Source organism: Limanda limanda, chromosome 19 (genome assembly GCF_963576545.1).
Source record: "Limanda limanda chromosome 19, fLimLim1.1, whole genome shotgun sequence".
In the NCBI taxonomy this organism is placed as follows: domain Eukaryota; kingdom Metazoa; phylum Chordata; class Actinopteri; order Pleuronectiformes; family Pleuronectidae; genus Limanda; species Limanda limanda.
In genome coordinates this window covers 17,763,417-17,790,341 of record NC_083654.1, presented here as the reverse complement: position 1 = coordinate 17,790,341, position 26,925 = coordinate 17,763,417, and the positions used below count along the sequence as shown (strand labels likewise).

Below are 26,925 nucleotides of genomic sequence, written 5' to 3'. Positions count from 1 at the left end.
AAAATACAGAACACATAATACCATCCAAAACAATGTGTTTAGCCCCTTTTTGTAGTAAATATTCATTTTGTAATCATTAAACTCAATATAAACAATGTCACTATAAAATCCATGTTTTGGTTCAAAGAGACTAAAACTAGGGTTTGGATCAGGCACAAAAAATGAAAAATGTACTTCATATTGTTGACATCAAGAGACAAATCTCACCATTTGTAAGTTGTATTATTATTTTTAAAGAGTTTAGTAAAATACTTGATAGAAAGCTTCTGAACAGCTATTAGATGGAACCAGGGGAGTTTGTTCTCTCACCTGCTGTTTCCTAGTTCAAGAATGGATTTTGAATCTCAATATTATTGTTGGAGCTAATTTGCATGTCATTGCAGTAACATTATAACACATTTCAACTAGCAGCATTACTGCAAATGCACTAACGAAGATCTAATCCATATTTGAATGTGAAACTGTTTCTCTAATCACCACTTTTCAGTATCTCTGATAAACACTGTAGCCCATCGTGCCAACTACATCACCATGAATGATTTCATGCATAAACAGCATGAAATCGCCTGTGTTCAGTCTCAGCCGTGTCTTTCCTCCTTTGTGTTGCAGTATCACCTCATGAGTTCTGCAAAGAGAATCACTGACTAGATGAAGAGTTTTGTAAATCCCCTGATGTCGAGCTGGAGTAGTTTGCATCGTCGTCATCATGATCGGGAAATTAGGTTTCTCTAATTCCCTCCACTGGGAAGTCAGAGCTGCTTTGCCGACTGCAGATCAGGACGACAGGAAGTGCTGGAGATTCTCGTGGAGATAGTTTGCTTCTAGGTCTTTTTTATTTTTGCCAAGACAACTTTAACCCATCTGCCTGAAGTAATCGATCAGCATGATCATTTGTGGCATATTTGTTTGTAGAATTTATCCAAATATCCAAATAATATATGATTATTGAAATTGGAAATATATAGATATAAAGATAAACCTCAAAGTTAAAGATGATATATTTAAATACAGTTGATGACTTTGAGTCACACACAATCTTTTTCTTCTGTTGCCTCACACTTCATAACTCTTGATAATTATAATAATTCCATGTGCTGCTGACAATCATTCAAAATACATTATAACATCTCTTTTTTCTCCTCCTTTGGGAATTTGAAGACCTTCTTATCTTTGCCCATTCGGATTAGCATCTGTTGTTTCTATAGCAACAGCCTCCAATTAAGAGACTGCCAGGACCCTGCTGTTCCTGCCAGCAAGGTGCTAATTGATACTGGATTCCATGTTGGGAGGGATGGGGGGTTGAGATGAGAAGAAGAGGGTGGGGGAGGGTAGACATTGACAGCTGTAGGATGTTGTTATTTGGACCCCCAACCACCACACACATACACATCTACATATACTAATTATTGAACAAGAGAGAGAGAGGCTGTATCACCATAAATATTCATAAGCATGTCACAGTTTAGCTTTTTATAGAATATAAACTGCCTGTAGGTGTGTTTGTGGAGACAGTTGCTGTTATATTACTCGCACACTTGGATGAAGTTGTTTATCAGGCAGAAGTTTGTGTTATTCAACATTCATGTATATGTAATACAAAAAGACATTATAGAATCTAAATGTGTGAGCATCTTGTTCTTTCTTCCTTCTTGCCCAGTGATTGCAACTGTCCGCAGGTCAGGGCATGAAAGGAATGCAAATAACGAGGGGCCACAGTGACTCATATTGCATATTTTGTATTCCACAATCACAGCAGTAAATTGTCACCGCAGAGGAAGCACAGATGAATGTTGGGCGTGAAAATAAATTAGCACAAAATGTTCCCCAAAGCAAAAATTAATCAGGAGACACTGAGAAAAATGGAGCGTGTCCCGTGATGTGCTAACAAATATGAAAAATGTCACCGGTAGTGAGGCGCCGTTCCCACAGAACCCAGCCTGCTCTCCAGCTGACCCCACCAAATTAGCAGAGCTCGACAAATGGATGATGTAAATCTCCTATTGCTGATGCCTTGCAGCAGAATTACAGCACACTGTGGAAGTGAAACGAAGAAGGGATTATGGAGAAGAGAAAGCTCAGTCTCATTACCACGGACAAAGTCGGCAAAACTAAATTCACACTGGGTAGATTTCCTTTTCTCTAAAGAGGCCGGACTCACATTCTGTCCTCTGTCAAATTTGTTTCTTTTCTCATTACTCAACTTTTCAGATCTTTTTTTTCTCGCTTTAATGATGTTCTTCTCCTTGCAAGGCATCAAAATAGAACTGAGAATTGCACTTCTATCATCAGAGATTTTTTTTCCCACCCTGCATATCACGTCTATATTTAGAGTGGCATGTTTGCCAGAGGCTTTAATGTGGCAGGAGTTCAAAATGCATTTCTTCATGTTCTGCCGCACTCTCCACACGCTGCAGTTTGTTCCTTATCCCGCGTTTGAACTTTATTTTTAGGCTTCAGATGGAGCTGTCAGGCCAACGTGACTCTGCAGGAGTCGTCTGTTCAGATTCCTGAAAGTCCTCAAGAGAATATGAGATTTAAAGTCGTATTTCAACCACTGGTGAATAATTGAGGAGTCTTCATGTAATATATATTAGTTTTTTATTAGAAATAAGTCACATTCATGTTGTGCTGTGAAAACTGTACAGTGACAGAAGGTAAAACAGAACATAAAAAAACAAAGTCGAGACAAGGAATACAAATGGGTCTTCAATACGTGTAACTCGAGGTATGAATCAGGCTGCGCCCAGGACGCACTCATTGGAAGGGACATGGGAATTGGCTGGTAATACATACTGTTGAGTTACTGACAAGGTTATTAAAAACACACTGGTACAGAAGACGTGAGGATCAATTACTCGTTGCTATACAGCGGCGAGTAATAACAAATATCCTGAAGCACAGTTTAGAGATATTCATATCGTTCATTCTATAGTATAATGTTTACTTTATAGAAGTACAATTATCTACCTGTCACAGCTCCAAATATGGAGTCTTGTGCTAACAAATCTCTAGCGATTAAATTCCTTGAATTACTAATACAGATTTGTCATACAATATTCTCATAAAGCATCTTATGCCCTGTAAATATGCGGAAGATGGTATAAAACTTCTTAAAACATCGGTAAGAAAAAACTCCTGTCTAAAATGATAATTCAGTCCTGCTTGAGCATCAAGCACCCATCATATTGCACTTTTTCATACTGATGGCTGAAAACACAAACGTGTTAAAGTCGTGAGGACCCGACGCTGGGCTGGAAGTGGCCGTCAGCGCGGGGAGCCTCTGCTCTGTCCAAGAGTCCTGCAAGGCTGAGAAACAAAAGGGCGTTGATGAAAGGTCTCCTCGGATCCGCTTATATATGTGCCACATGGAAGAGCCTGCATCTTGTGCCAGCTGAGAGAGGGCGGAGGTTTGCTACCCCCAACCCCCCCCCCCTACTGCAACGCCTCCTCTTATTTTCCACCAGCATTTTCCTGGAGTGCACTGCTCTTCCTGTGTGAGAGTCTGTGTTCATCCTGGTGCTGGTGTTTTGGTAGAGAAGAGGAATGCTCGAGAACCAGGACGTGTTGGGTAACTTAAACGCCACCTCCATCACCACCGCTCGTTGTCCCGATGCAGTCCACGTGGGCTCAGAACATTCTACTGATCTTTTGAGCCAAATGTTGTGTATGACTGTTAAAAGACAATAAAACTTGTGCCTGACAGTCATGTGGGGAATGGAAAATCTAAATGGAGGGCTATTAACTCAATAATGACAATAACAATGGTAATCATTGGAATAATAATAATAATAACCAAGGTGGTAAAATCGGAGAAAATGTATTTTCTGCTTCATTTAAGTTTTCTCAGTTCAGAGTCTCATATTCAGATCTGTTGTAGCAGTTCCAGGTATGAAGCAGAACAAAACATAAACACAAAAACTGCAAAAAAAGCCAAAATGAGTGTTGGACTCCCGCCATGGAACCGGTCCCTTCTGCTCTCACGCCTCGTGTTGGACCGTTCACCCGGCTGCTCCAGAAGCAGCCAAGAGTTCCGGCCGCTCCTCCCAAGAAGCAGGGAGGACGCGCCGTTTGTTTTTTAATGTCATTAACATTTCTCTCCAAAGTCGAGGTTGAAGGAAAAAAGAAGCACAGACATGTCGACCACATCTTCTGAACCCAGGCTGGAGGGGGTTCAGGAAACTCCCAGTGGAACCACAGCCAGTCCTGGTCCATGGAAATCACTGGACACTCCACTAACCCCGCCCCCACCAGAGCACTCTGACACGAGATACTTTAAGTCCACACGGAGAAGCTACATAAACATCCCATCATCACCAACTCCACTCTGCCGTCCCTCTCTGCTCTGGCTGAGGGTTTGAAGACATTGATTCTGGGGCCTACTTCCTCTCTTTCCTCCCTTTTAATGGTTTCCTCTACTCTATCCTTGCAGGATCGCGTTCCCAAACCAAAAAGGTGACTAAGGTGAAATCAGGTGGCTTCGCTCGCCCCCCTCCTCCCCCTCAGACCTCTGTCTGCAGGTCGATGATGTCCTGCCCGACTAAGGGGATGGTGGTGCTGGCTTTCTCCCAGTCCACAGAGTGCAGTTCCAGAGGCGAGGCGGCAAGGGGCTCCAGGTCTTTGCGGACCCAAGCAGGGGGCGACTGGGGGATTCCCCGGACCCCCTCCCACGGCCTCTCCAGAGGAGCCTGCTGTTTGTCCTGTTGGAGCAGAAAGAGGAGGCACGTTAGCACCGGTGTCGCTCATCAACCCCCGAGCAATTTCTTGATTCAATTGAAAAATGTGATGGGTTTCATTACGTCAAAAGTGATTTTCTAATAATGAAAGTCATATTGTCGTTTGGAGGGGGGAGGAAATCATTCCTCCTTGAGGCGAGTGTAATATCTGTGTCTCGTCTACAGGCAGTAAATTAGAGATCTGTGTGAGGTTGTAAATAAACACTCACGCTGTGGTTCGTTTTGTCACTTCCTCCTGAGGACACACTCCATCTCACAGACTGTAAGAAGGAAGGAAGAAAATAAATCCTTATTCAAATGACCTCCAAGTAATGACAACCACAGTTCAATACAGAAAATCACTGGTTGTTTTAAAAGGTCATTTTATATCAAAGTATCATTTTAACATTATAATTGCCTCCGTTGTGTTTTTCCCTTTTTTTTGCTTAGCATTTCCTGGAAATGAATGTCTATGGAAATGGAAGATGATCACATCATCATGATGCGTTACCTTGCTGTCAGAAGCAGGCGACTCTCGGTCTTTCTCAGCATGATGGACTCTCCTGTTCAGGTCCTGGAACATGTTCTGGTGGCGTTTCTTCGTGTGCATTATTTTCTACAGGAAGAAAAGACAAAAACATTTAAAATTCAGATCTAGTATTGTACTTTTCATATATAATACATGTCATTTATTATCTATAGAGCAAACGGCAACAAAACAATATTCACCTCAAAGTCCAGCTCAGCATATCGGGATTTCTGTCGCTCCAAGGAGCTCATGGAGAGCGTGGAGATGGTTTCGCTCTTGGACATCATGGAGTTCATGGACTCGAAGGTGTTCTCCAGGCTGCTGTGGGTGATGTGAGACTCGCTGGACATGTTGTGGATGTTCTGGATGGGCGAGTCTCTCTCCGAGTACGACACGCTGACCTGGTCCGAGGGGATCGACTTCATCCCGAAAGCGGCCTGCGGCTCGGCAAAGGGCCCGCCGAGGTGCATCAGCCGGGCCTGCGGCATCTGCTCCACGCTGATGTTGTATTTCGTCTGGTCGTCTTTGGGCTTGGACCTGAGCGTGGAGGTGGTGTTGGGCATGAGGACGTAGCTGCTGCCGTCGGAGCCGCTTCCTTCGGCGTGAGCCCGGGCGAGATCTGCGTCCAGCTGCTGGAAAATCTCCCCCTCGCAGACGTACACAGGTTTTCCACAGGGGTCGACTCCACCGACCAGCCGGGTCTTCTCTCTCTTCAGGGTGAGGGTGTGGCTGGAGTATTCGGGCAGCGCGTGCATGTGGCCCTTGCTGGGGTTGGACGGCAGGGTGTGGAAGTTGGAGCCCATGGGAAGAGGCATCTGAGGAGGGGGCATCTTCTCTTCAGAGGAGCTCTTCATTCCTTTAAGGACAAATGGTTTCAGAGTTAAAAGATAATAAAGAACAAGGCCCCATCTGAAATATTGGCTCAATAAATGTGTCCTATTTTTCATGCAGATTTTTTAAGTGCAAGGCTAAGAGAAGTGGAAATGCAAAGTGGAAATGGTTAAGAGCAAGAAAAAGGGGTTTACCTTGTCTGCTCGAATCTCCATCCTTTTCGGTATCGGACTGCTGATGAAAGAATAAGAGATGTTCTATTAGTCCCTAATGTATGCACATATCAATTTAGAGGTAAAACACAAAAGGCACTCAAGACATTAAAAAGGCAATAAGCCAAGAAACCTACCATATGCTGGGAGTGGCCATTGTGAAGGGAACTGCCAGAGTCTCCGTTGCCATCGTCCTTGCGGTCAACGACTCTGCACTTTACAGCTTCTTGAACCTAATGGATGGAGGGTGGGGGGAAAAAAAGTTAGCTTGTGTAACTTCATGAATATGACCAGCAAGAGGAACTTTTCCTTATTCCTGTCACTTTATCTCATCTCTTACCTCTCTGCGCAGGATGCAGTGAACCATGACGATGATGAAACCCTCCAGCGAGTCGAACACGGCAAAGAGGATCTGGAAGAGGGCCGAGCGGCGGTCGGTGATGGCGAGGACGGCGGACATCCAGGTGAGGGCGAGGAGAGGCAGAACCACGCAGGAGCTCCACAGTGATGCTCTGCAGGAGGAAAAGGAAACGGGTTTAACTCAACAGGCTCATACACACAGCACTCATTCTCTACTGGCTCAGATCTATTCCCCTCCTCTCTTTTGATTGTAAGCCTTGATATCAAAGCACATCATCAATAAACCCGTAATGGGACTGATGGGGGGGGGGGGGGGTGATAAGAGCAACACTCTACAGCGAGGATCAATAGGACCTACCCAGCTCTCTCCTTCAGCTTCACGTCGGTGATGCCGTCCTTGGATACCAGCTTGTTGAAGACCAGAATACCAATGACCATGTTCACCTGTTTGCAAGAAGAAGAAAAGAACATGGATGAGAAAATGTAATAGTGGGTAATGCATTTAGAAATACACTGTGTGTGATTGTGATGGATTGTGGGACGTCAAAGTCAGAATACACACCAGAACAACAGCTGCAGCCGGGCCGACAAAGGAGTAGAGGAGTCCGCCCTCGAGGGAGAGCCAGCAGCTAGAGAAGCAAGGGAGGGAGAATATTAATGTCTGAACTGAAGGAGGAGTTTTTGAGGATGAAGGCAGAAGAAAAGGAAAAGATGCAAAGCTGGGAGGTTGAGAGTTCACTTACTAGTTGACGGTGCCGTATCCCTTAGCTTTAGTGAAACCCACTGACACAGCCACCACCAGCGCGGGAAGGCCCCAGCCCAAGCACAAGAAGCGCTTGCGGATGATGCGGTTGCGCAGACGACCGGTGACGGCCATGTAGGACTGCCACGCTTCGGTCAGCACCCAGCAGAAAGAGGAGAGGAAAAAGAAGTGCAGCAGAGCGGCGACGAGAGTGCACACCACCTGTGGGAAGGAAGGGAAGGGAAGGTGGAGAGGGACAGAGGAGAAATCTGTGTCAGAGGCGCAGCTACTTTGCAAAGGTTCCCAAAGCAGTGAGACTCAGAGAGATTTAAACGAGAGGCTAGGATTGGCTGGAGGAGCGGCCCTTACCTTGTTGCGAGCCTGGGTTTGTCCGATGAGAATCAGGGCGTTGGAGCAGATGATGGAGAGGCAGAAGTTGATGAGGATGACGGAGCGCTCGGAGCGGATGTACCTGGAGTTTTGGGAAGAGGGAGAAGGAAAGAGTGAGTACAGCAGTAGAGGAGAGAGAAAGCAAAAAAACGTGCAGTGTGTATAGTCGGAGTCAGGTTTTGTTCGTAGGGGGGGGGGTTACTTACTTCCACACGGAGACGTAGATGATGATGAGGAGCAGCAGGGTGAGAGAGGAGACCCCACAGCCCACGATGAGAGTCACGGACGGGAGCAGGGACTTGTCCATGATCTGCAGAGAGGAGACATGAACAGACTTAGAGCTGATTGCATTCACACTGGGGCGAAGCAGCACTGAGATACACACTCACACATACACACACACACACATCCACACACACACACACACACTAGCGGAGCCTGTGGGTTGTGTGCTATCTGGAACGGCAGACAGCTCCCTGTAGGCAAACAGCTGAATGGCACAATCAGGCCACGGCTGAGGCAAGGTGACCCCAAGGTGAAACACGTCAGAAAGATGGAGCGGCAAACTAAACAAACGGTCAGGGTCACTGCGTTTCCTCCATTGAGCTTTCGAGTCAGCCAATGAGGCGAGGAGGATGCTGCTCATACATCTCAGTGTGTGTGTGTGTGTGTCGGGGGGGGTAGTCCGAGTCCCAGGGGCAGTTCAGGAGGGGCCGCTGCTATTGAATCATTAGTCTGAGCTGCGGCGGCAAACCTTCTCATCGCTGACAGACATCCCGAGCTATTCTCTCTCTCCTCTCGCCCTTTTTTTTATCATCTTCTCGCTGCGTCGGTGCCCACCCCCCCCCCCCCCCGCCTCTGCTGGTGTGAACAGGTGGACCATTATCACCTGTGCATTAATCTGCCACCACCTGCCCTTCTGATCTCTTGACAGCAGCTTAGCGCCTGCCACTGCCAGCGGCGCTGACTGTCCCATGTTTCAAACGGCCCTGGCACCGGCCCCCTGGTGGAGGAAACGCCTGTCGCTCCTGCTGCTCGTTGACCCGGAGCGCTGACGGGTCGCGGCTGCACACACACAAATCTCACACAGCTCCTTGAGAATCTGACGCCAACCCCCATTCGTGTGGTTTCAATGCATCTATAATCTCTGCCGGTCTCACACCTCCTCGTGGCTGTAATAAGGTAATTTAACACATCGGATCAGGTTGTCATCACCGCAAAAAAGCGTGTGAAGGATAAATTGCTCGGGCTCGGAAAAGGGAGGAATCATCGTCGGGCAAATGGTGTGATTATATTTTTTGATAATGAGCTGGGAGGGAAACGGGTGAGAAAGGGCCAAGTGGCTCCAAAAAGGTGGGTGAGGAAAATGGAATATAATAAATCTGCAGGTTTTTCAAATTAGCCCCAGCGAGAGAGGAGAGAAATGGACGCTGCTTTGGCCTTCATCTGATTTATGACGTCCATAAATTCTCATTTTTGCGAGTGTTTATGTGACGCCCGGCTCCTAATACTTCTACCACTGTTGATAGTGTTGCAGAACATTTAAATGGCACAACACGGAGCCATGAAGGATTGTTCCTCTCTGGGGTGATAGTGAAGAAGCACAGCTGGTGAAGGCCGGCCTACGGCAGCCAAAGACTAATTCCGTGTGGCAAATTTGCTTCAGAATCTATCCGACTTCATCATTGCGCCCCGAAACAGATGGTAGATATAGAGTCTTTTTCTTTTACTCTATCTGGGGGGGAATGAGAGAGAAAGGGTGCTACAGTGTGTTCTGCTCTGTCGCTTCACAATCTCTATATCTGGGTTGACGCCTCCACCGTGGACCTCTGAGTGAAATCCAGACGGCCAGATTGACCCAAATATGGAGAATGTCTTCTGCCTGCCCTTGACCGAATCACATGTTCCAATCTCGAAAACATTTTTTAAACATGTACGTCTTGGATTTGTCTATTCAATCACCCCAGTGGTGAAGAGGCTCCGCTGTACTAACTCTATAAAATGCTCCCTGTGGACCATCATGTGTCCAACGCACATGAGTCCTGAAGCCAGACTCACAGTGAACGAGAGCTGCAACACACACACACACACACACTGCGGTATCTGCCCGTTTCCCCCCCCCCCCGCTCCCCTTCTCTCCATCATATGCCTCCCAGGAAGATGTTATTGAAAACGTCCATGGCTCACATCAAAGGGTGGGTGGGGGTTGGCGGGGGGGGCATCTATGCATGACCAGACGTCTGTCTCTCATTGGTCCGCCTGGCTGGCATTTTTAAAGACTCGCTGCTGTGGCCCGAAGAGGAAGATGAACAAGCAGGAGGAAGAGGAGGAGGAGGAGGAGGAGGAGAGAGGAAGAGGAGGAGGAGGAGGAAGAGGAGGAGGGAGGAGGTGGATGTAATCGAGAATTCAGAGATATTGGCAGAGGGGATGATTGGCGCAGCTGCCTTTTTTACTGTCTCGGGAGGTTGAGAGAGAGAGGGGGGTGGGTGGGGGGGGCCCTATAACAAAAATGATGGGCGGCGCTGTTCAGACTGGCAGCTGCAGGACAAATCAAATCTGGGCCGTAAACAACAGGTTGGAGAGGGGGGGGGGGGGGTGATTCAGCAGCAGAACAGCACTGCAGTCCGGAGTCTAAGTGAGCGGCTTCACCTCCGACTGCAAGATGCAGAACGAGAGGAAAGGAGGAAATGAAGAGATTCAAACTTCCAAAATCTGAATTTCCTCAAACTGATTAATATCTGTTGCTTGCTTCCCCCCCGACTGTGCAGCAGCAGTCAGATGCACAGCAGAGATGGACAGGCCATTTCCTCTGTCCTGGGGGGGGGCGGCTGCTCAGACGAAAGAGGAGGAGGGAAGTGTGTGTGTGTGTGTCTTTATATGTGTGTGTGTGTGTCTTTATATGTGTGTGTGTGTGTGTGTGTGTGTTTTCCCCTCAGCACCTCAGTTATCAAAAAAAAAAAAAAAAAAATCACACAGGCGGAGTTTGCCTGCAGAAGCCGTTACCAAGGCAACTGGCGATGGAGCAGCTCTACAGGCAACACAGTCTATGGGGGGTGGGGGGTGTTACATATTGTCTTTGCGCATGCATTAAAAAAAAAAAAAGAAAGAAGAAGAAAAAGCTATTATATATCTATTGGCAGATTTCAATGGTGGAAACATCAGGTGCTCAAACGAGTAATTTAGAAAAAACTGCATAATCGATTATTAATTAAATGTTTCCTGTGATTACACAACGATCCATAAACATGTCTGTGTGTCTACATTTCCATGCACAAGCAAAACGTCTAAATGCATAAGCGACCCCCCCCCCCTCTCCCTTTCCCATTGCTGCAATACGCTATTATCCTTTTTTCTTCTTCTTCTTCAATTATGCAGCTGATTTTTGCAAGGAGCAAATCGTCAAATGTGCACAAATCGCCGGCGCTTTAGTTTTTTGAAAATCCCACACATGCAAAATGCCCGCATGTCAACACGTTGCACGGTTTATTATCCATCAGATTCATTATGATCAGATCGATCCGTGCAGGTGCTGCTGCTCGGAGACAAAGCGGAGAAATAACACACAACCTCCTCCGGCTGCATGACACAACACAACAACAAGTCCTACCATTCACACTGCACCGCTTTCACACAATGCACGGAGAAAAAAACATTTCAGGTGCATACAGGAGATAAAACGATTTTTGGGGATTTTTTTTCCCGGAGCGGACCGGTGAGACTTACCGAGTCGAAGTTGATGCGCGCTAAAATGGCGAAGGTGGACGGGCTGTCACACACGCATTTGGTTCTGAAGGGATGAACGGGCACGGACCTGCAGCTGCGAGCCGACCACGATCCGAGCAGCGAGGAACTGCACAGGGAAGGAGAGAGGGAACAAGGGTTAGGAGGAGAGGAGAGGAGAGGAGGCATCTGACGAACCCCTCATGCGAAGGGAAGGTCTCATAAGATCCCATAACAAAAAAAACAAAAACACACTTGGTATATTCTGCTTATGATAGGCCAGTGTGATTTGAATTCCAAGCAGCACACATGCATATAAATCTACTTTTTTTTTTTTTAATAAACCGATTCAATGCACAGACATTACTTCTGTGCGATGAAGACAAATATTATTTCTCTGTAACCTGAGGGCAGCTCAGGCTTTCACGTTTATGTGATTAATAGCCATCTTTGCCTGGATTAATGATGATAGGCCCCTTCATAAATCTCAATGTTAGCATAATCTGTATCGGCCCCCCCTTATGGCTCATCTTTCCTCGCTTGACACCAGATTATTGGCAACACTTTGCCGGTGCACAGGGACAATGTAAAGGACAATGTGTTCCTTCTTTTGAGAAACAAGGAGAGAGGGAGCGTGAAGAAGAGGGACTCGACACTGAACTTCATCTTTTCTTAAACAACTGAATATACACGCAGCATTATTATTATATATACTGTTGCTGCCATTATTACTATATAGTGCTATTATATTGGTATAATTACTATCAAATATATATTATGTTATATTATATACTATATATACTGTACTATTTTTATATACTGTCTAACAATAACATTACCATCATATCATCAGTACTATTACCATCATCTTGCCACTGCACCTCATCTACCTATTTATCTTGTGTTTCTGTTTTTTATTCTTTCTACCTCAATATTTTTTATTTTATTCTATTGTATTGTATTTTATTGTATTCAAATATACCGGCTGCTATGACGACTTAATTTCCCTTCGGAGATGAATAAGTAATCTATCTATCTATCTATCTATCTATCATTTGCTCCTGTTTAACAAATCACAGAACAGAGATGAAAACATGAAAAACATACAGTGTGAAAGCAGCTATGCTTCGTTATGGACCCTTTCAAATAAGAGGCACTTGATTTCAAATCGACTTTTTGCTTTTTGTGCAGATCTCGACTTTAAGCCAAAGAATAATCCAGCTCCAGCCTTCGTGTGTGAGAGCAGCGAGCACAGAGGAGGTTGAGGCGGCGCCCTCCGGCTCTCGCTGACTGACTGACTGACTGGTGAATACAAAGGGGCATCATAGCCAGCAGGTCCAGCCTGGTACAGAGCGTCATGGGGGGGGGGGAGGATATCATCAAGCCAGTTAACTGGAATGGCGTCTTAAACCGGCTCGGCTGCAGCGTTTAATGCGTGCAGCTTTCAGTCCGTCACATCATAAAGATGAAAACTTGGCCTTTAAAAAAGAAGAAGAAGCAGGCGTGGTCCCATCTTTTGTTTTCATGCTACAAAAGAAAAGATGCTGATTGGAGGAGACGATCATCGACCAACTTCCTGCGACGCCCCCCCCCCTCAAACATAAGCAGCTCCTCAAACAAGCCCTGACCCCGAACTGTGCCCCTCAGCCCGAGCTTCCTCCTCTATCGTTTCCTCCCGTCCCCTCTCCAGCCATTCATCACATCGGCTGTCAGGAAGGAACAGAATCTGACTGGAGGCACTTGGCCCCTCCCTCTGAAAAGTCTACCAGTTAATTACATCTTCTCCTTTTGATTCATTCTTGCCTTTTGCTTATGCTTCCACTCTGGTTGTTATAGTATAAATGTGGAAAAGTGAGCGTGTGTGTGTGTGTGTGTGTGGGGGGGGGGACAAGTCTATCTATATGCAAATGGTCCACCTGTGTGTTCTTGAGGAGGGCAGAGTGGGCCCCGGGGCTGATTGATCCCGGGCCCGGCCACCAGGAGCTGCTTTTCCTAAGCGTCCTTAAAAACTCCCGAGCTGCCACAGTCATTAAGTGGCGGCGGTGACATATGAACATGGCCGAGGGAGAGAGAGGGAGGGAGAGGGAGGGAGAGGGGCCATTGTCTGTCGGGTTGACACTCTGTGCTGCGACCTGCAGGGATGCTGGCGGTGGATTTACTCACTGATGTATGTAATGAGGTCATTAGTGTGTTTAGTCAGCGTGTCAGACAGAGAGAGGGACGCTCCTCTCTCCTCTTTGTCCGAAAATGACTTGACATTTTCAAAATGGCCGAAGCGTTATTGCTCTTTCAGATGCGGTGACTGACAGACGATGAACAACACCAGGCCTCAGATCATCTGACGCCCACAGGACAGACCATGTGTGGTTGATGATGATGATTAAGAGGAAACACTCGGTGGACACTTACGTTTCGCTCTCGTCCCACGACAGGCACGTCTCGTTCATGGTGCCCTGCGAAAGGAGAGAGGAAGAAGAAGACGTGAGCGAGGGATCTCCACAGAAAATAGAAAAGAGGGGACACACGTAGGCCGGGACGCTGTACTATCGAAACGTGTGAGATGCAACAGCTTGCCACCGCCACCCTCCCACGTAATATACGAAGTACAAAAACTAAAAACAGCGTCTGGCCGTCTGCGCAGATTAATGACTCGCACGTGATTTGTGATTTATCATCATCATCACTGACCAGTCGTACGTCTAAAAAGTCACAGTGTGGCTGTAAATGTCAACAAAATGTCAGGCTGTGTACGTGGCGGTGAGCAAACACCCGGGGGGGGGGCGGGGGAGGGATGCTACCACGTTAGATTGGGTAACTTACATTTTGGAGGTGGGGGAACTCGATCTCCACCGGGGAGGACAGGAGGGTCGTGGTGGGGTTGACGATCACCGTCACCACTTTGGAGTTGAGCAGGGTGGAGTTGCTGCGGAGAGGGAGGAGGTCACATGGTCAGCGTTTGGTGCACATGGGGCTTTATAGAGAAGAATGAATATGGTGAATGGTCGGTTTGATAATAAAAGCAGAGGAGCGGTCCTACCTCTGGAAGGACAGGATGGACGACAGGTTTCTGTAGAGGACGATGCCGGTCACAAACGTGCTGTTGCCGTCTGGGAAAAAAACAAAACACCGGATTTTAGATTCAATTGAATAAGATGGGAAGACAAGTTGATCTGCAGAATAAATGTTTTCGTCTGGGAACTCACCAGATTGCTTAATGGACAAAGCGTCCCGGGACACTGAGATCTTCTCCTCGGAGTTCCTGACCCAGTCCAGCATGCCCCTCCAGCCCTTCACGGGGAAAGTGAAGTTGGAGTTGGTGGTGGCCGGGCGCTTGTGGATGCTCAGCACTGCAGGAGGACACACATTCACAGTCTTAGACGTCATCCACTTCTACACATTTCTTTTTTTTTTTTATCTCAATGAACTGAAGCCAACGATGCCAAGGACATTTGTTTGTGTGTTTCATGCGTCATGTGTGTCACTTCCCACTAAGTCCTGTGAGAATGTCACCTTCATCACAAACAGTTACACGAGTCACCGATGAGATGAAACTTACAGTTACTCTCACGGTGTTTTTTAACAGGATTGGTGAGTTTCTGCCAAAAGCAACGTGTGATGTGAACTACACTTGTGATCAGATGTAGAACATCTTGGAGATGACACTGATGCTGATGTAGTGCGGTCTCTGGACCCTGTCAGAGTGATAAGTGATGCTTTGTGCTGCTGCTGGTATGGACTCAGACACAAGGGCCCCCAGATTAAGATTGATGCACCGGGGCCGGACTAAAGGACACATCATCCTGACGAGAGGCTCACCGAAATTCTCTGTGACTTCATAGACGTCCTCGAAGCTGCTCATCTGCGTGCCCATCATGTTCACAAAGTCCTCAACCAGGCGGAAGAACTCTTTAATGCTGGCGCCCATCTGGATTTTGAAAAATAAGAGAAAAAAGGAGGGAAAGGTTAGACACAACTGGTTTAATTAGGCAGGAGGCCGCTCATTTATAATTCATTTATTATAAGTCCCTGTCTAGATTTTCTATTCTCATGTCAGAGCGGCTTGTGCTTATTCTTTCACGGCGCTCGGCAGAGGAGCCGAGAAAAAAAAAGGAAGAAGAAGAACACACTTCTTGCTGCTATGCAACGCCAGAACTTCCTGAAAGGCCATACATGGGCAGGCTGTTGATTCATACTCGGGGTTTTTTTTCCTGTGCTCTCGCTCGGTGGAAGGGAGGGCTGCATGACTTGCGTGTCTCTGACGCAGAACTTCATTGATGTGGGCGCAAGGTGTGTGTGTGTGCGTACTCGTGTGCGATGTGCTCGTCCGTGTCCACTCACAAATGCCATCGGTATGTAGGACGGTGGGGACACTCGCAGATTGCAAAGTGGGCGTAGTGATTCTCCCTGATTCACTCTCGCTAGCGCTCCCTCTATGTTCGCTGTCACCTTCAAGCACTCGCTTTTTCTCCCACTAGTCCCCGTGTGCACTAATGTGCGTTTGCTCTCTGCAGTGTTTGTGCAACTCTTATCTTTCCCAGGGAAGGGAGGGAGTAGGGAGAGGGAATATGTCGACAGGTGGTCAAACAAGTCCTGTATGGTTTGTTGTAAGATTATCATAGGGACATTTCTGAGATAAAAAGCTACTGATAGATAATAAGTCAGCCTCTGGACATTGAATTCACTTTTCTCCAAACAGTCTAATCTGAGATACGTTTCCAGCCCTCCTGAATTTGGGAGTTTTAATCTAAAGGTTACAGGACGATGACAGAACAGACTTTTCATTCCCTCTTCTCCTCTTTCTCATAAGCACATCCTCTTATCACGTACCAGTTGTGCCTCTTCCCATTTGTCACGGTGTTCCTCGTTCAGTAAGTCGCTGATGGTCTGGACGTAGTTCTGCGGATCATAAAGCGGAGGCACAGGTGTAAGAAGAAACCAAATCTTTACTTTATCACAAACTTTTCTTCAAGAAGATAAAATAACACTTGTGAATGTGAAGATTTCAATTTACCGCGACATCGGCGCTGCTCAGCCTCAGCTTGGTTCCCTTGTACAGCTCAGTGGTGTTCTTCAGGATCTCCATGATGGCCATGAGGTCGCCGCTGTACTTGGTGCCCTCATCAGAGGAGAATCTCAGACGAGAAATCACCTCAGCGACTCCGTCCATGCTCTGCCCGACCTGCGCTTTGGAGATGTAGTCCCTAGACTGCAGGAGAGGAGACAGGAGGTTAATCTGAATGTTCTGACCTTCGCCTGTTTGTCTACACAGCTTAATAAGGGGCGTCTTCTCGGTGCTTACCAGCATCTGAATGTTCTCGTAGTTCTTGGAGACGCACTTGACGTGAGATGGGGCCTCCCAGGAGGCGAGACCTACAGCGTCCAGGGTGCAGCGGCGCAGAATCATACCTGTGGATGGGAGAGAGTGCTTGAAGTTGGCGTGACGGGCATGACAAACAGTTTGAAGTATATCTAATCAATGCAGGTACGACACATCTCTCTCTGTAATCTCACTGTACCTGAGGCATCAGCGGGACAAGCGATGGCAGCCATGTCTCCAGCCGGGGTTTGCTTCCACACAACTTCTCCAGTGCTCTGCTCGGGGCAGATCTCATGGGGCTCTGAAAGGTGACGAGAACAATCCATTACATGATGGCCAATTTATCTCCTGATTGGACTGCGGTTGTGGTGAAGTGACACTAATTGATTGCGATGTATTGAAGTCACTCACCAGGGCATCTCTTCTCACTGCAGCGTCTCTGCTCTCCCTTCCCACCGGGGCAAGGTTCTCCGCCGAAGAAAGGTCCTTCACACGCTCTCTGTCTCTGCTGGTCGCCTCCACCGCACGTCCTGCTGCAGCTGCTCCATGTGCTCCAGGAGTTCCAGCGTCCATTAACTAAACACAGAGGACATTTCACATACATGAACAATGGGATACGTCTAATTCATGTGTCCTTTATTTACACAGGGATTGTTGAATATGGGGATTTTGGTTCTCTCTTTACCGGGACAGTCTTTCAGGAAGCAGTTGTTGGTTTCTTTCCAGCCCCCGTGGCACTCAGAGCCGCCATAGGAGGGTCCGTTGCATTCCCTTGTCCTCTGCATGGTGCCGTTGGAGCAGGAGGCAGAACACTCGCTCCAGCCGGACCACTCGTTCCAGGATCCGTCCACTGGAGGGAGACAGAGGATGATGGTACATGTGCAGGAGAGTTAGCAAGGACGAGGCAGAGCCACAGGCCAGAGGCATCGAGGCAAACTCGCCGATGCCATTAAGAATTCACATGATCTACTCCAGTTCAAGTGAAACCTTGAAACATGACTGTATGTGCCTGTTATATCAAGTTTACTTCTTTATGGACAATATGACCGTCGTTTAAAGCATTTTTCACTTGGCTGAGAAGACCATTTTTTCTTCTTACATAGAAGCAGAACTTTACAAAGAAAATCCAATACTGGGGATTTATAATAAAGGGTATAGACACATAAAGAAAAAGGAATATTGATTTACTGCAGCATCATGCTCCAGCTTTGAATTCGGAGGAGAAGAAGTGCCTTGAAATATTGAAGCACTTTAGAAATAGAACAGAGAAAGAAATCAATGGTAATTGCTGCTAAATGTTGCCCTTTAAGACGCTGAGGCAGATCACGTGGTCTTAAAAGGGTTGGATTGGCCAAAATCAGGTTTCTATCACTCTAAATGGACATTGAAGGGATGACTCAATTTCCAACGACTTTCAATTTTCCAAAGAGAAATAATGAGTTTGCCGAACAGATGCTGTTTGAGGCACTGGTGCACAGAGACATCTGCTGATGGTGTCGTGCAGTTGCATCGACAGAGATCGAATAACTGTTAACAGCCACACGTCATTGGGAAAGAAGAACTATCTGTACAAACTGAGGCCGTGAAATCCTTTCAGCACACGTGTAGGAGGCTGAATGGTAGAGAGCCGAGCTTCTAACGCATTCAGTGACCATGAGCACAGCGTGAGTCACCGGCCGTTCCCTCTTAACCACTGACTAATTCCAACGGAGGCTTTTTATTGTGTTGATGTGTCAGATGTAATGTCAACCTGCCACTGTGCTCGCTGTTTGTGACAGGGAAGGGGGGGGTGATGCCAATACTTTGTGTAATTATCTCTCAAAACAGCATGAATAGAGTGCAGTCAGGAGTCAAGCATCACAGCCAGAGTCAGGAATTCTGGTATTTGGTAGCAGATGAATAGCCTTTTTTTTTTTTTAAATAAAAAGAAATACCATGACACATTCTGCAGATCTCGAGATGACTCACCTGGGCAGACGGCGATGTTGCAGAACTTGGTTTGTCTTGTGGGGCCGCGGCATGGCTCTCCTCCGTTCTGGGGCAGCTTGCATGTGCGGGTGCGGTCACGGTAACCACGGCCGCAGGTGGAGGAGCACAGGCTCCAGGGGGTCCACTCGTCCCAGGCACCATTCACTGCACACGGGGTCACAGAGGGGTTCAGTTTAATACAGGAAGGTAGAAGAGATAATCTACAGTAGAGGGAAACTCTGAAATCTCCACTAGATGGTGCTGTCCTCCACATAATCCCTTTTACATGGCACTACAACTGTCAAAACACTGTCATGGAAATGTATTAAATATTGAATTTCTGTCTCTTCCCCACAATCCACTTGCTTTTCTTTATCTACTTTTCCTTTGTGGCTGGTTGAAGGCAAATAAGTGAGCAACAACTTTTAACCATTATTGTGTAACTTCAAAAAATGGGGCTAAGTTTGGTCCCTGAATCACGGTCTCCTTTCTTTCTTTATCTCCCCCCATCCATTATGTTCACAGCACAGAATAGGAGGTGGGACTCACCGGGGCAGACCACGGTGTTGTTGCAGAGGCGGTTCTCCCGCAGGGGGCCGGTGCACTGGGTGGTGTAGGAGGAAGTGGCACAGACCCGGGTGCGACCCTGCCAGCCCTCCCCACAGGTGATGGAGCAGGCGCTCCAAGAGGACCACTCATCGGTCTTGATTTCCACTGTGGAGAAAACATGTGTTAGAGGGAAATCTATGCAAAATGTGTATGGGTTAATATTCCATAACTGCAGCACAGCTTGCAGAGGGTCCTTGTGATCTCACCTGTTTGGGGTGCAACAACTCCCTGGCTGGATTCAGCAGCGCTGTCCCTCTGCAGACCGACGATGGCCCGCAGACCCTGGCTCCTGGATCGCTCTTTGCCTGAGGGAATGAGAAGATTGCACAGATTATTCCACTGCACTTGAGGGCACCTGCAGCCAAGTGCTCCCCAGCTCATTGACAGGTGGGCTTACCAATGCAGGCCTGAGGGTTGCAGGCGCGTCCTTCTTCCACAGTCCCGTTGCACACGCTGTCCTCGGGCTGGCAGGTCCGGCTGCGCACCTGGACTCCACCGCCGCACTCCTGGCTGCACACGGACCAGCGACCCCATCCAGCCCAGCCTTCTGCAGGGAACACATGAGAACAGATACTGAGGCAAAGGTGCAAACTGGTTCATTCAACTGAATTAAACTATGTTTTGTCAAACTTTGACTCAAAAAAAGCAAATAGGAAGTGAGTAATATTTGTTTTATACACAGCGAATGAGCAGGTAAGGCTCTCTGCGAGCAGACGTGAGCACTCAGCCCGATAGATGTTCAATTTGAAATGGTAATTGTCTGCTTTTAACCACTCACCGTGTGAACCACGGCAGAGCGGTGTGTGAGGCCGACTGGCGGGTTGCTGTGACGACCGGAATTGCTGCACTCCGATTTCCGCTGCCAGCTGACTGAGGGCTCTGTGCTCTTTTCACAGAGACCTTTTCCTAATCCTCCTCTCTATCATTCCCCAAACCCCCTGACCTTGCCAATCGTTAAACCTATCATGTCTACCTGAGAGAAAGGCAGCGCCGGTGCTGTGTGAGGCTCAGGTGGTTCTGCCACTTAAGCCTCAAGATGCTGCAGCAAATTACTGGAGCACCTTTGATTTACTTCTCATTGCTTTGTGGCGGTGGAGTGCACATCCTCCGCCTGGGCCCCTGTCCTAGGAACACGGATCATTAACCTCGGCAGACAAACAATTAGTGCCTGCCTGGTCCACAGAGATGTGGGATCTAGGAGAACATGACCTCCCTCAATCGATAGTCAGGTCTAGCAGGGGTCGTTATAAAACAACACAACAAACCTGGAGAATCACCCTGTTATTGTTCGATTCTCACCTCTTGATCATTTTTTGTTTTTCCTTCTTATCCCCATTGAAAACAAGTTTAATAAACCAAACTAAACAACTGAACTTACTGATAATCTCAGCATCGCGTCTGTTGTCTTTGGGCACAGCAACACAGTTCTCCACGTAGACTCCGCCTCTGTAGCAGCTTCCTGGTTTCCTCTTCGGGGCCTCCCAGCACTGGCAGGGGGTGTTCATGATGCCACAGGGATAATCATGGGTGCTGCTGGACAGACACTTCTCCAGCCACTGGCACAGCATCTGGCAGGCAGGCATACTTGGGTTCCTCTTCCCCACGACCAGAAATTCAGCCTTGAAGTCGCTGCCGTCGCTCTCCCCTTCCACGATCTGCAGCCCGTTCCTTGGCGCCACTTTGCGGATCTGCAGGAACTGCTTGCTGGACTCCAGGTAGGTGACAGTGGTTGAGGCGTCACACAGCCGAACGACCTCGTCGAAGCTCTCCATGCCCAGGTAGGTGCGGGAGGTCTCGATGAAGGAGTCGAACTGGAAGGTTCTGATCTGGCGCGGCACGCAGGAGTCGGTGGGCTTCGTGATCTTCATGTAGACGGTGTAGCGGCGAGGGTCGGGGTTCTGCAGGGTCCAGGAGCACGGCGTGGAAGGCAAGGTGGTCGACGAGGAGAACACGCCGAAGAAGCGGCTCTGCTCCAGGGTGGCGCAGGTGGCCGAGGCCGGGCCGGAGGGGGTGCAGGACGACAAACCAAAACAGAGAAGGACGAGGGCCACACAGGGCCCGGTGAGAGCTGACGACGCCATTGGGTCGGCTCAGATAAGGGATGCTGATGTACTTGCTGCTTTAGTCAGGATAACTTTTTAGTTGCAAGTTACTGCACTTGTTTCAGATCTTCTGACTTCTCTTCAAAACCTCTCTGAAGAATCAACGGATTTGTAGGTTTTAGAGCTTCAGACAATCTGTCTTGTCTCTTGCAGAAAAGGATCTGCAGAGAAACATGGATTGAAAAACAGGAAAAATATTCTGTTAGCGTGCTTCAACATCTAAATCATCAGAACAAGTATCAGTATGCAGGAGAAGAGGTTTCTCCAAATCAAATGTGCAACTTTCACAATATTCGTGGAATGCATTTTAATAGGGCCAACTGTGGAAATTATATTTATTCATTAGGGATTTGCAAATGATCCGTATCATTGTGTTCCAGGGCAGATTTGATGATCCAAATGCCCAGTTCTTCGGGACATAATTGCTCTGCCACTGCAATTACAGTCCTTCACAGCAGGCTGGTATCTCGGAGCTCTTGCTCTTTCCTCCCACACACTGAACCGATCCGTGAATCATGTGCGTCAGTCTGACGTTCATAGAGGCATTGCCCCTAGCAACCACAGATGCTTATTAGTTCTGTTATTCGTACAATGCACTCTTCACTCGAGTGGTAAACAAGAGAAATGGTTGGTCTGGGTCTGCGGTGAAGTGTGATTACATGTCCTGCTGTGGCATCTGTGCTTCGGATAAATGTCCTGCGTTGCATACCAGAGAATGAAGTGCAATGAATAATATGCTCCCAGAATGACAAATGACAGCCACTCTTGCAAATGCATGAAAGTCAATGCAGATGCATGCATTTTTTAAACGTATGAATCACTTATAGCTTCTCTAATCAGGTCTTGATGCTGCTCTGCAAATGGGCAACATGCAGTCAAATGAAGCATCCACACTTCTCTCGATAATTCATATTTGACTCATCTTGCAAACATGCTTAATGTGGACTTGACTCGAACCTGTGCCACTGCACGACTAATAGAACCTGGAGAAAAGAGCGCAGAGCCGATATTACGGTGTCAGTGCTCGACTGGACCTGCTCAAATAACAGGAGCTGCTGCTTGAAGCCCAGACGAAGGGGAAGAAACACTGTTGCTCAGCAACAAGTTTCTCAGGCACCCAGGGTTGTTCTCCTTCTCATGTTTTTCTACTTATTTTTTAACAGACCATAGTCATCGTCAACTGAAATAGTAAAAGTATGATCAGACATGGGATAGTGTTTGCATGATGTGTTATCTAAGATGTACCAGTGACAGCCTGTGTTTGCTCTGTGTGACTGAGGTAACAATCATGAAGAACAGGGGCAGTGCAGGGGCGCAGGAGATTGACGCCTGCAGTGACATTCGCTTTGAGGAGCACCTGCGCTTTTCAGGCAGGAAGAACTCATAATTACGCTCCTCGCATTTCTTTTCACATCTCTCCCTCCCTCTCTGTCTCTCGCCATCCCTCCCTCCCTCCCTCCCCTCTCCTCTCTGTGAGCATCACAGCAAAGACCTCTGCTTTGTGTAGGTGGCTGCCTCCCTCCCGCCTCCCTCCTGCGTCCCAACAACCGGAAGCTCCATGAATGGGCATTCTGATGAGGCGCACAGCGACAAGAGAAAGGAGGTCCAGATGTCGTAGGAGAACTCAGTGTGTATCTTGCTGTTCTTCTACCTGCCCCCCCTCTCTCTGCGACCATTCTGGTGCTTTCTCTCCCTTGTATATTTGCTGTCGTCAACAACATTTCTGCAAAGCAGGCGTCCTAAAGAGCAGGTTGTTGTTATGGAGACAGCATTTATTTTCTGCAGATTGCATGAAAATAACCGTCAGCGACATGCTCTCTATTTCTGCTCGTACAAACAGTTATGAAGCCGTCTGCCACAGACAGAGACAGCTTTGCAGAACTCATTATGTGTATAAACCCAAAAGAAGCTAGACTGAATGAATGTCTGCAGCATCAAGCGAGTCATTTAACATTTAACTACAGGAAGCTATGAAAAGATAAATCAGATAGAAACTGAAATACATTTAGACATAATGTATAAGTAAATAGTAAATAGTTGCTTTTAAGCTTCAGTCTTCTGTTCTAGATGAGATTTGTGAGCAACAGGTAGAGAAAGAGAGACTGATGTCCACAGTTTACTGACATCCTTCTTATCCTTTGCAAGTCGCTCTGTTTAGTTTGAGGCAAACTCAGGAGTTATGTGGCCATTATACAAGTCATCCGTCATCCATAAACTGCACAGCTCCCTCTTTTGCTGTACAGCCGGTGGCAAGTAGCTGCACACGTGTGCAAGAAACTGTGCTGGGCAGCTTCGTTGCAAAACCGTGTGACAGCAAAAAGCAACCAGCAGGAAAAGGGGAAACAGATTGCTGACTTAAAACTCCATGAGCATCTGGAGACAACATGCTGAGAGAAGGGAGTGTTTGTTCAGATTCAAGACAGGATGTATTTACATTGTCTTACAGGTGTCATAGTGATATATGATGTTTAAAACCTGTTCTTAAATAAAAGTGTGAGAAGCAGAGCAAATACAATCCAGACTGGTATTTGTTAAAAGCTTGTCAGAACCTTGATTAAAGAAGAAAATGTTTGATTCGAAAATCAACAAAATGATATTTGGATTTATATAAATGTAGAAGCATCTGCACTAGAAATGCGTCCATTAAATGAACGATAGGATTCAAATCACTGTAACATCTTCTACAACCGGACCCGATCCTATCCTGCAGCACAAGCACATCAGAGAAATGCTGTGGAGCAACTTGTTGCCGGAGTCTAACTTTCTCCTGCTGATCGTTCACCTCATCCAGCATGGCTGCACTCGTCAGGCTGTATTACTGCACCTATAGGCAGCTTAAGCAGCAATGTAGCAGCCCTGGAATTCAAATCAATCAAAAGTAAAATCTAAATCTCTGTAAGGAAAAAGTGTTTAATGGAACAGACGATGCGTAAAATGTGCGTAAAATGTGCGTAAAAGGCGATTCAACAGGTGCACGTAGTTGGAACATTGCAGCAGCAGCTTGAGAAAGTTGAGTTGGATGAAACTCAGAAACTCTCACACACTCATCATCAATCTGTCTCTTCATCAAACATGAACTCATTCAAATAACACACGCGTTTCTAAGTAAGTTTCCTCACCTCGATACGAGTCTTCTCTCAGCTCTGGTCAGTGGCTCTCTGTCCGGGGACCCAGGTGAAGATGAAGCTGGGCTCAGGAAGCAGCTGCTGACGAGTCTTCAGATCTGGACACAAACTTTTGCAGCTTCGGGAACCGCGCGTAAAAAGGATGAAGCGCTTGGTCCAAGCCCGACCGGCGTGTGCGGAGGGGTTCGATCCCAAGCTCCAGTGCAGTCCACTCTCACAAGCGAAGAAATATAAAGTGACTCTTACCAAACTCCAAAGAGTTTACTACCAACTTTGTTTAGCGGCTACAGCCTATCCAGAGGAACCGGCGTGTAGCGAAGAGGCGAATTGGATGAATCGGAGCTCCAGCAGACAGTCCAAAAAACGATGAGGTCTCGCTGGTCTTTTCTTTTCTATGCTCCACGATAAAATCTGTTGGTACTTCTACTCCCGGCTTCGGAGTCTTCTTGCTTGTGGTCCTTGCGCTGCAAGCGGGTCCAGTCTCAGTGAAGCTCGTGGCCTCCTCTCGGAGGTATATATCCAACCCCGCCCCCCCTCCCTTCCTTGGAGCTGGAGTCAGTGCGTGGATGGCGCACTGAAAGTGAATGAGACAGCATGGAGACGAAGGGAGGGGGCGGGGGAGAGCGGGTGTGTGTGTGTGCGCGTGTACGTGTGTGAGAGTGACTGTGTCAGCGCACGGAGGAGGGAGGGAGGGAGAGAAGGAGGGAGGGATCTGTGCAGGGAAAGAGAGAGAGAGAGAGAAGCATTAGGTTTACACCAAACTACGCAGATATCAACGCAGAGCCAAAGGTACCGGAAGGAGGATCAGCAGAAATCAATGTGTCTGCGTGACAGCGATGAAATCCACACTGTAACTGTCTTCAGTGAACACAACACATCAATACGCACAGACAGGCTCCAGTGGTTTATTAATTATGATAATTAATATGACAATGGATAATCAATAATTTGTTTTTTTTTATTCTGGGCATTTAAGATTTGGACTGTGTGTGTGTATGTGTGTGTGTGTGTGTGTGTGTAGGGGAGGAGGAGGGGGGTCATCTCCATTAATTAATGTTTAATTAACATTAATTTTGTAAACTCAGCTGTGCAGAAAGCGTGACGTGCACGCGCTTCTCCGGCGGCTGTCGCACCGTGAACGCGCATCCACAGCCAATTAAAAGTGAGAGGTGAGGTAATACAGGAGAGGAAACACACACACCCACCCCTGTCTCCCTCTCCCTGTCTATCGCAAAGAAACACACACTCACATAGACAACACACACACATGTGCACACAGGAATAGGAGTCCCCCCCCCCTGGCCTGTGCAGCCTCCTCCTCCTCCTCCTCCTCCTCTTCTTCCTCTAGCTCACTCTCTCTCTCCTGAGATGTGGGTGGATCTGGGGTGCTTCTCAAAGTCTGACAGGGATAACCTAATGTGGGGGTGCGCCTGTTGGTGAGATGTTGGCTCGGTTCCTCTCCTCTACATGAAAAAGTGTGATGTTTTTTCTTTTTTTTTTGTAAAGAATTAACTGATGTACCAACCCTCTCCAAACATCATGAGTCAAGAAAACAACAGCAGCGGATTCATGGTCATCAGACCTTGTCCTGTCTTCTTCGGTATCATTGTCCCCTGGTTCCGGTTCAATCATGAAATCAGGGCCTGGTGGGAGTGAGGAGTCACTCACAGTCACAGGGGTCTGTTTTTTGTGGCATGTGAATTTTTAGATTTCCATGTCTCAATCGAGCGGAAGTTACAACAGCAGAAAACAGTTTCAGACAAATAGACAGCACATTTGTACTGCAGATTCTGAGTCAGAGGTCTGTCTCGACCGTACAGGTACAGGTCGAGCTGACCTGCGGGACTGAAATGTGTCAGTTCACGTGATGCGGAAAATGTTCTCTATTTTCAGCAGCATAATGTGATCACACACTTTCAAGTTGTTATCGCAAAACAACAAGATTGTCCTGAGCTCTGTTACCTGTCACCGTTCAGTCTGTTCTATTCAAATCTAAAACGGTGCTGCTATAGTTAACAATTCTATTCCCTTTTGGTCTCATGATCTAAAATCTAAAGTTTAAAAGTTACTGAAGTCTGTAAAAATCCTATTATCTTGGGCAACCTGGCAGATGATGTTCATTTACTCTATGATGTAGGAGTGAATGAATGTAAAGGTGTGGTTTTGACAACCAATAATTATAATTATTATCATCACGGAACAGTTCCTATATCACCAGTAAAGCAGCAGTAGGTTAAATGATAGATAAATCATCTTCCCCATTAGTCTGCTGTCTGAGCAGGGAGCTTCTCAGTCCATGGACCCAATT

General features: G+C 47.2%; 1 protein-coding gene across 1 annotated transcript; it reads right to left on the bottom strand.

The window, feature by feature from the left end:
* Positions 1–4,499: 4,499 nt before the first annotated feature.
* Positions 4,500–21,471, bottom strand: LOC133026226 (adhesion G protein-coupled receptor B1-like). Its single transcript, XM_061093092.1, has 29 exons — positions 20,769–21,471; positions 19,788–19,937; positions 19,597–19,695; positions 19,331–19,495; positions 18,782–18,946; positions 17,499–17,663; positions 17,225–17,389; positions 17,013–17,114; positions 16,796–16,902; positions 16,508–16,702; positions 16,324–16,392; positions 15,313–15,421; positions 14,700–14,843; positions 14,534–14,603; positions 14,317–14,419; positions 13,906–13,949; positions 11,500–11,626; positions 7,983–8,086; positions 7,756–7,858; positions 7,388–7,608; positions 7,207–7,273; positions 7,003–7,088; positions 6,625–6,796; positions 6,422–6,517; positions 6,267–6,306; positions 5,442–6,097; positions 5,224–5,328; positions 4,943–4,993; positions 4,500–4,697 (listed from the first exon to the last, which is right to left on the bottom strand). The coding sequence occupies exons 1-29, from the start codon at positions 21,469–21,471 to the stop codon at positions 4,500–4,502; spliced, it is 4,581 nt and encodes a 1,526-aa protein (XP_060949075.1).
* Between the last annotated feature and the right edge of the window lie 5,454 nt (positions 21,472–26,925).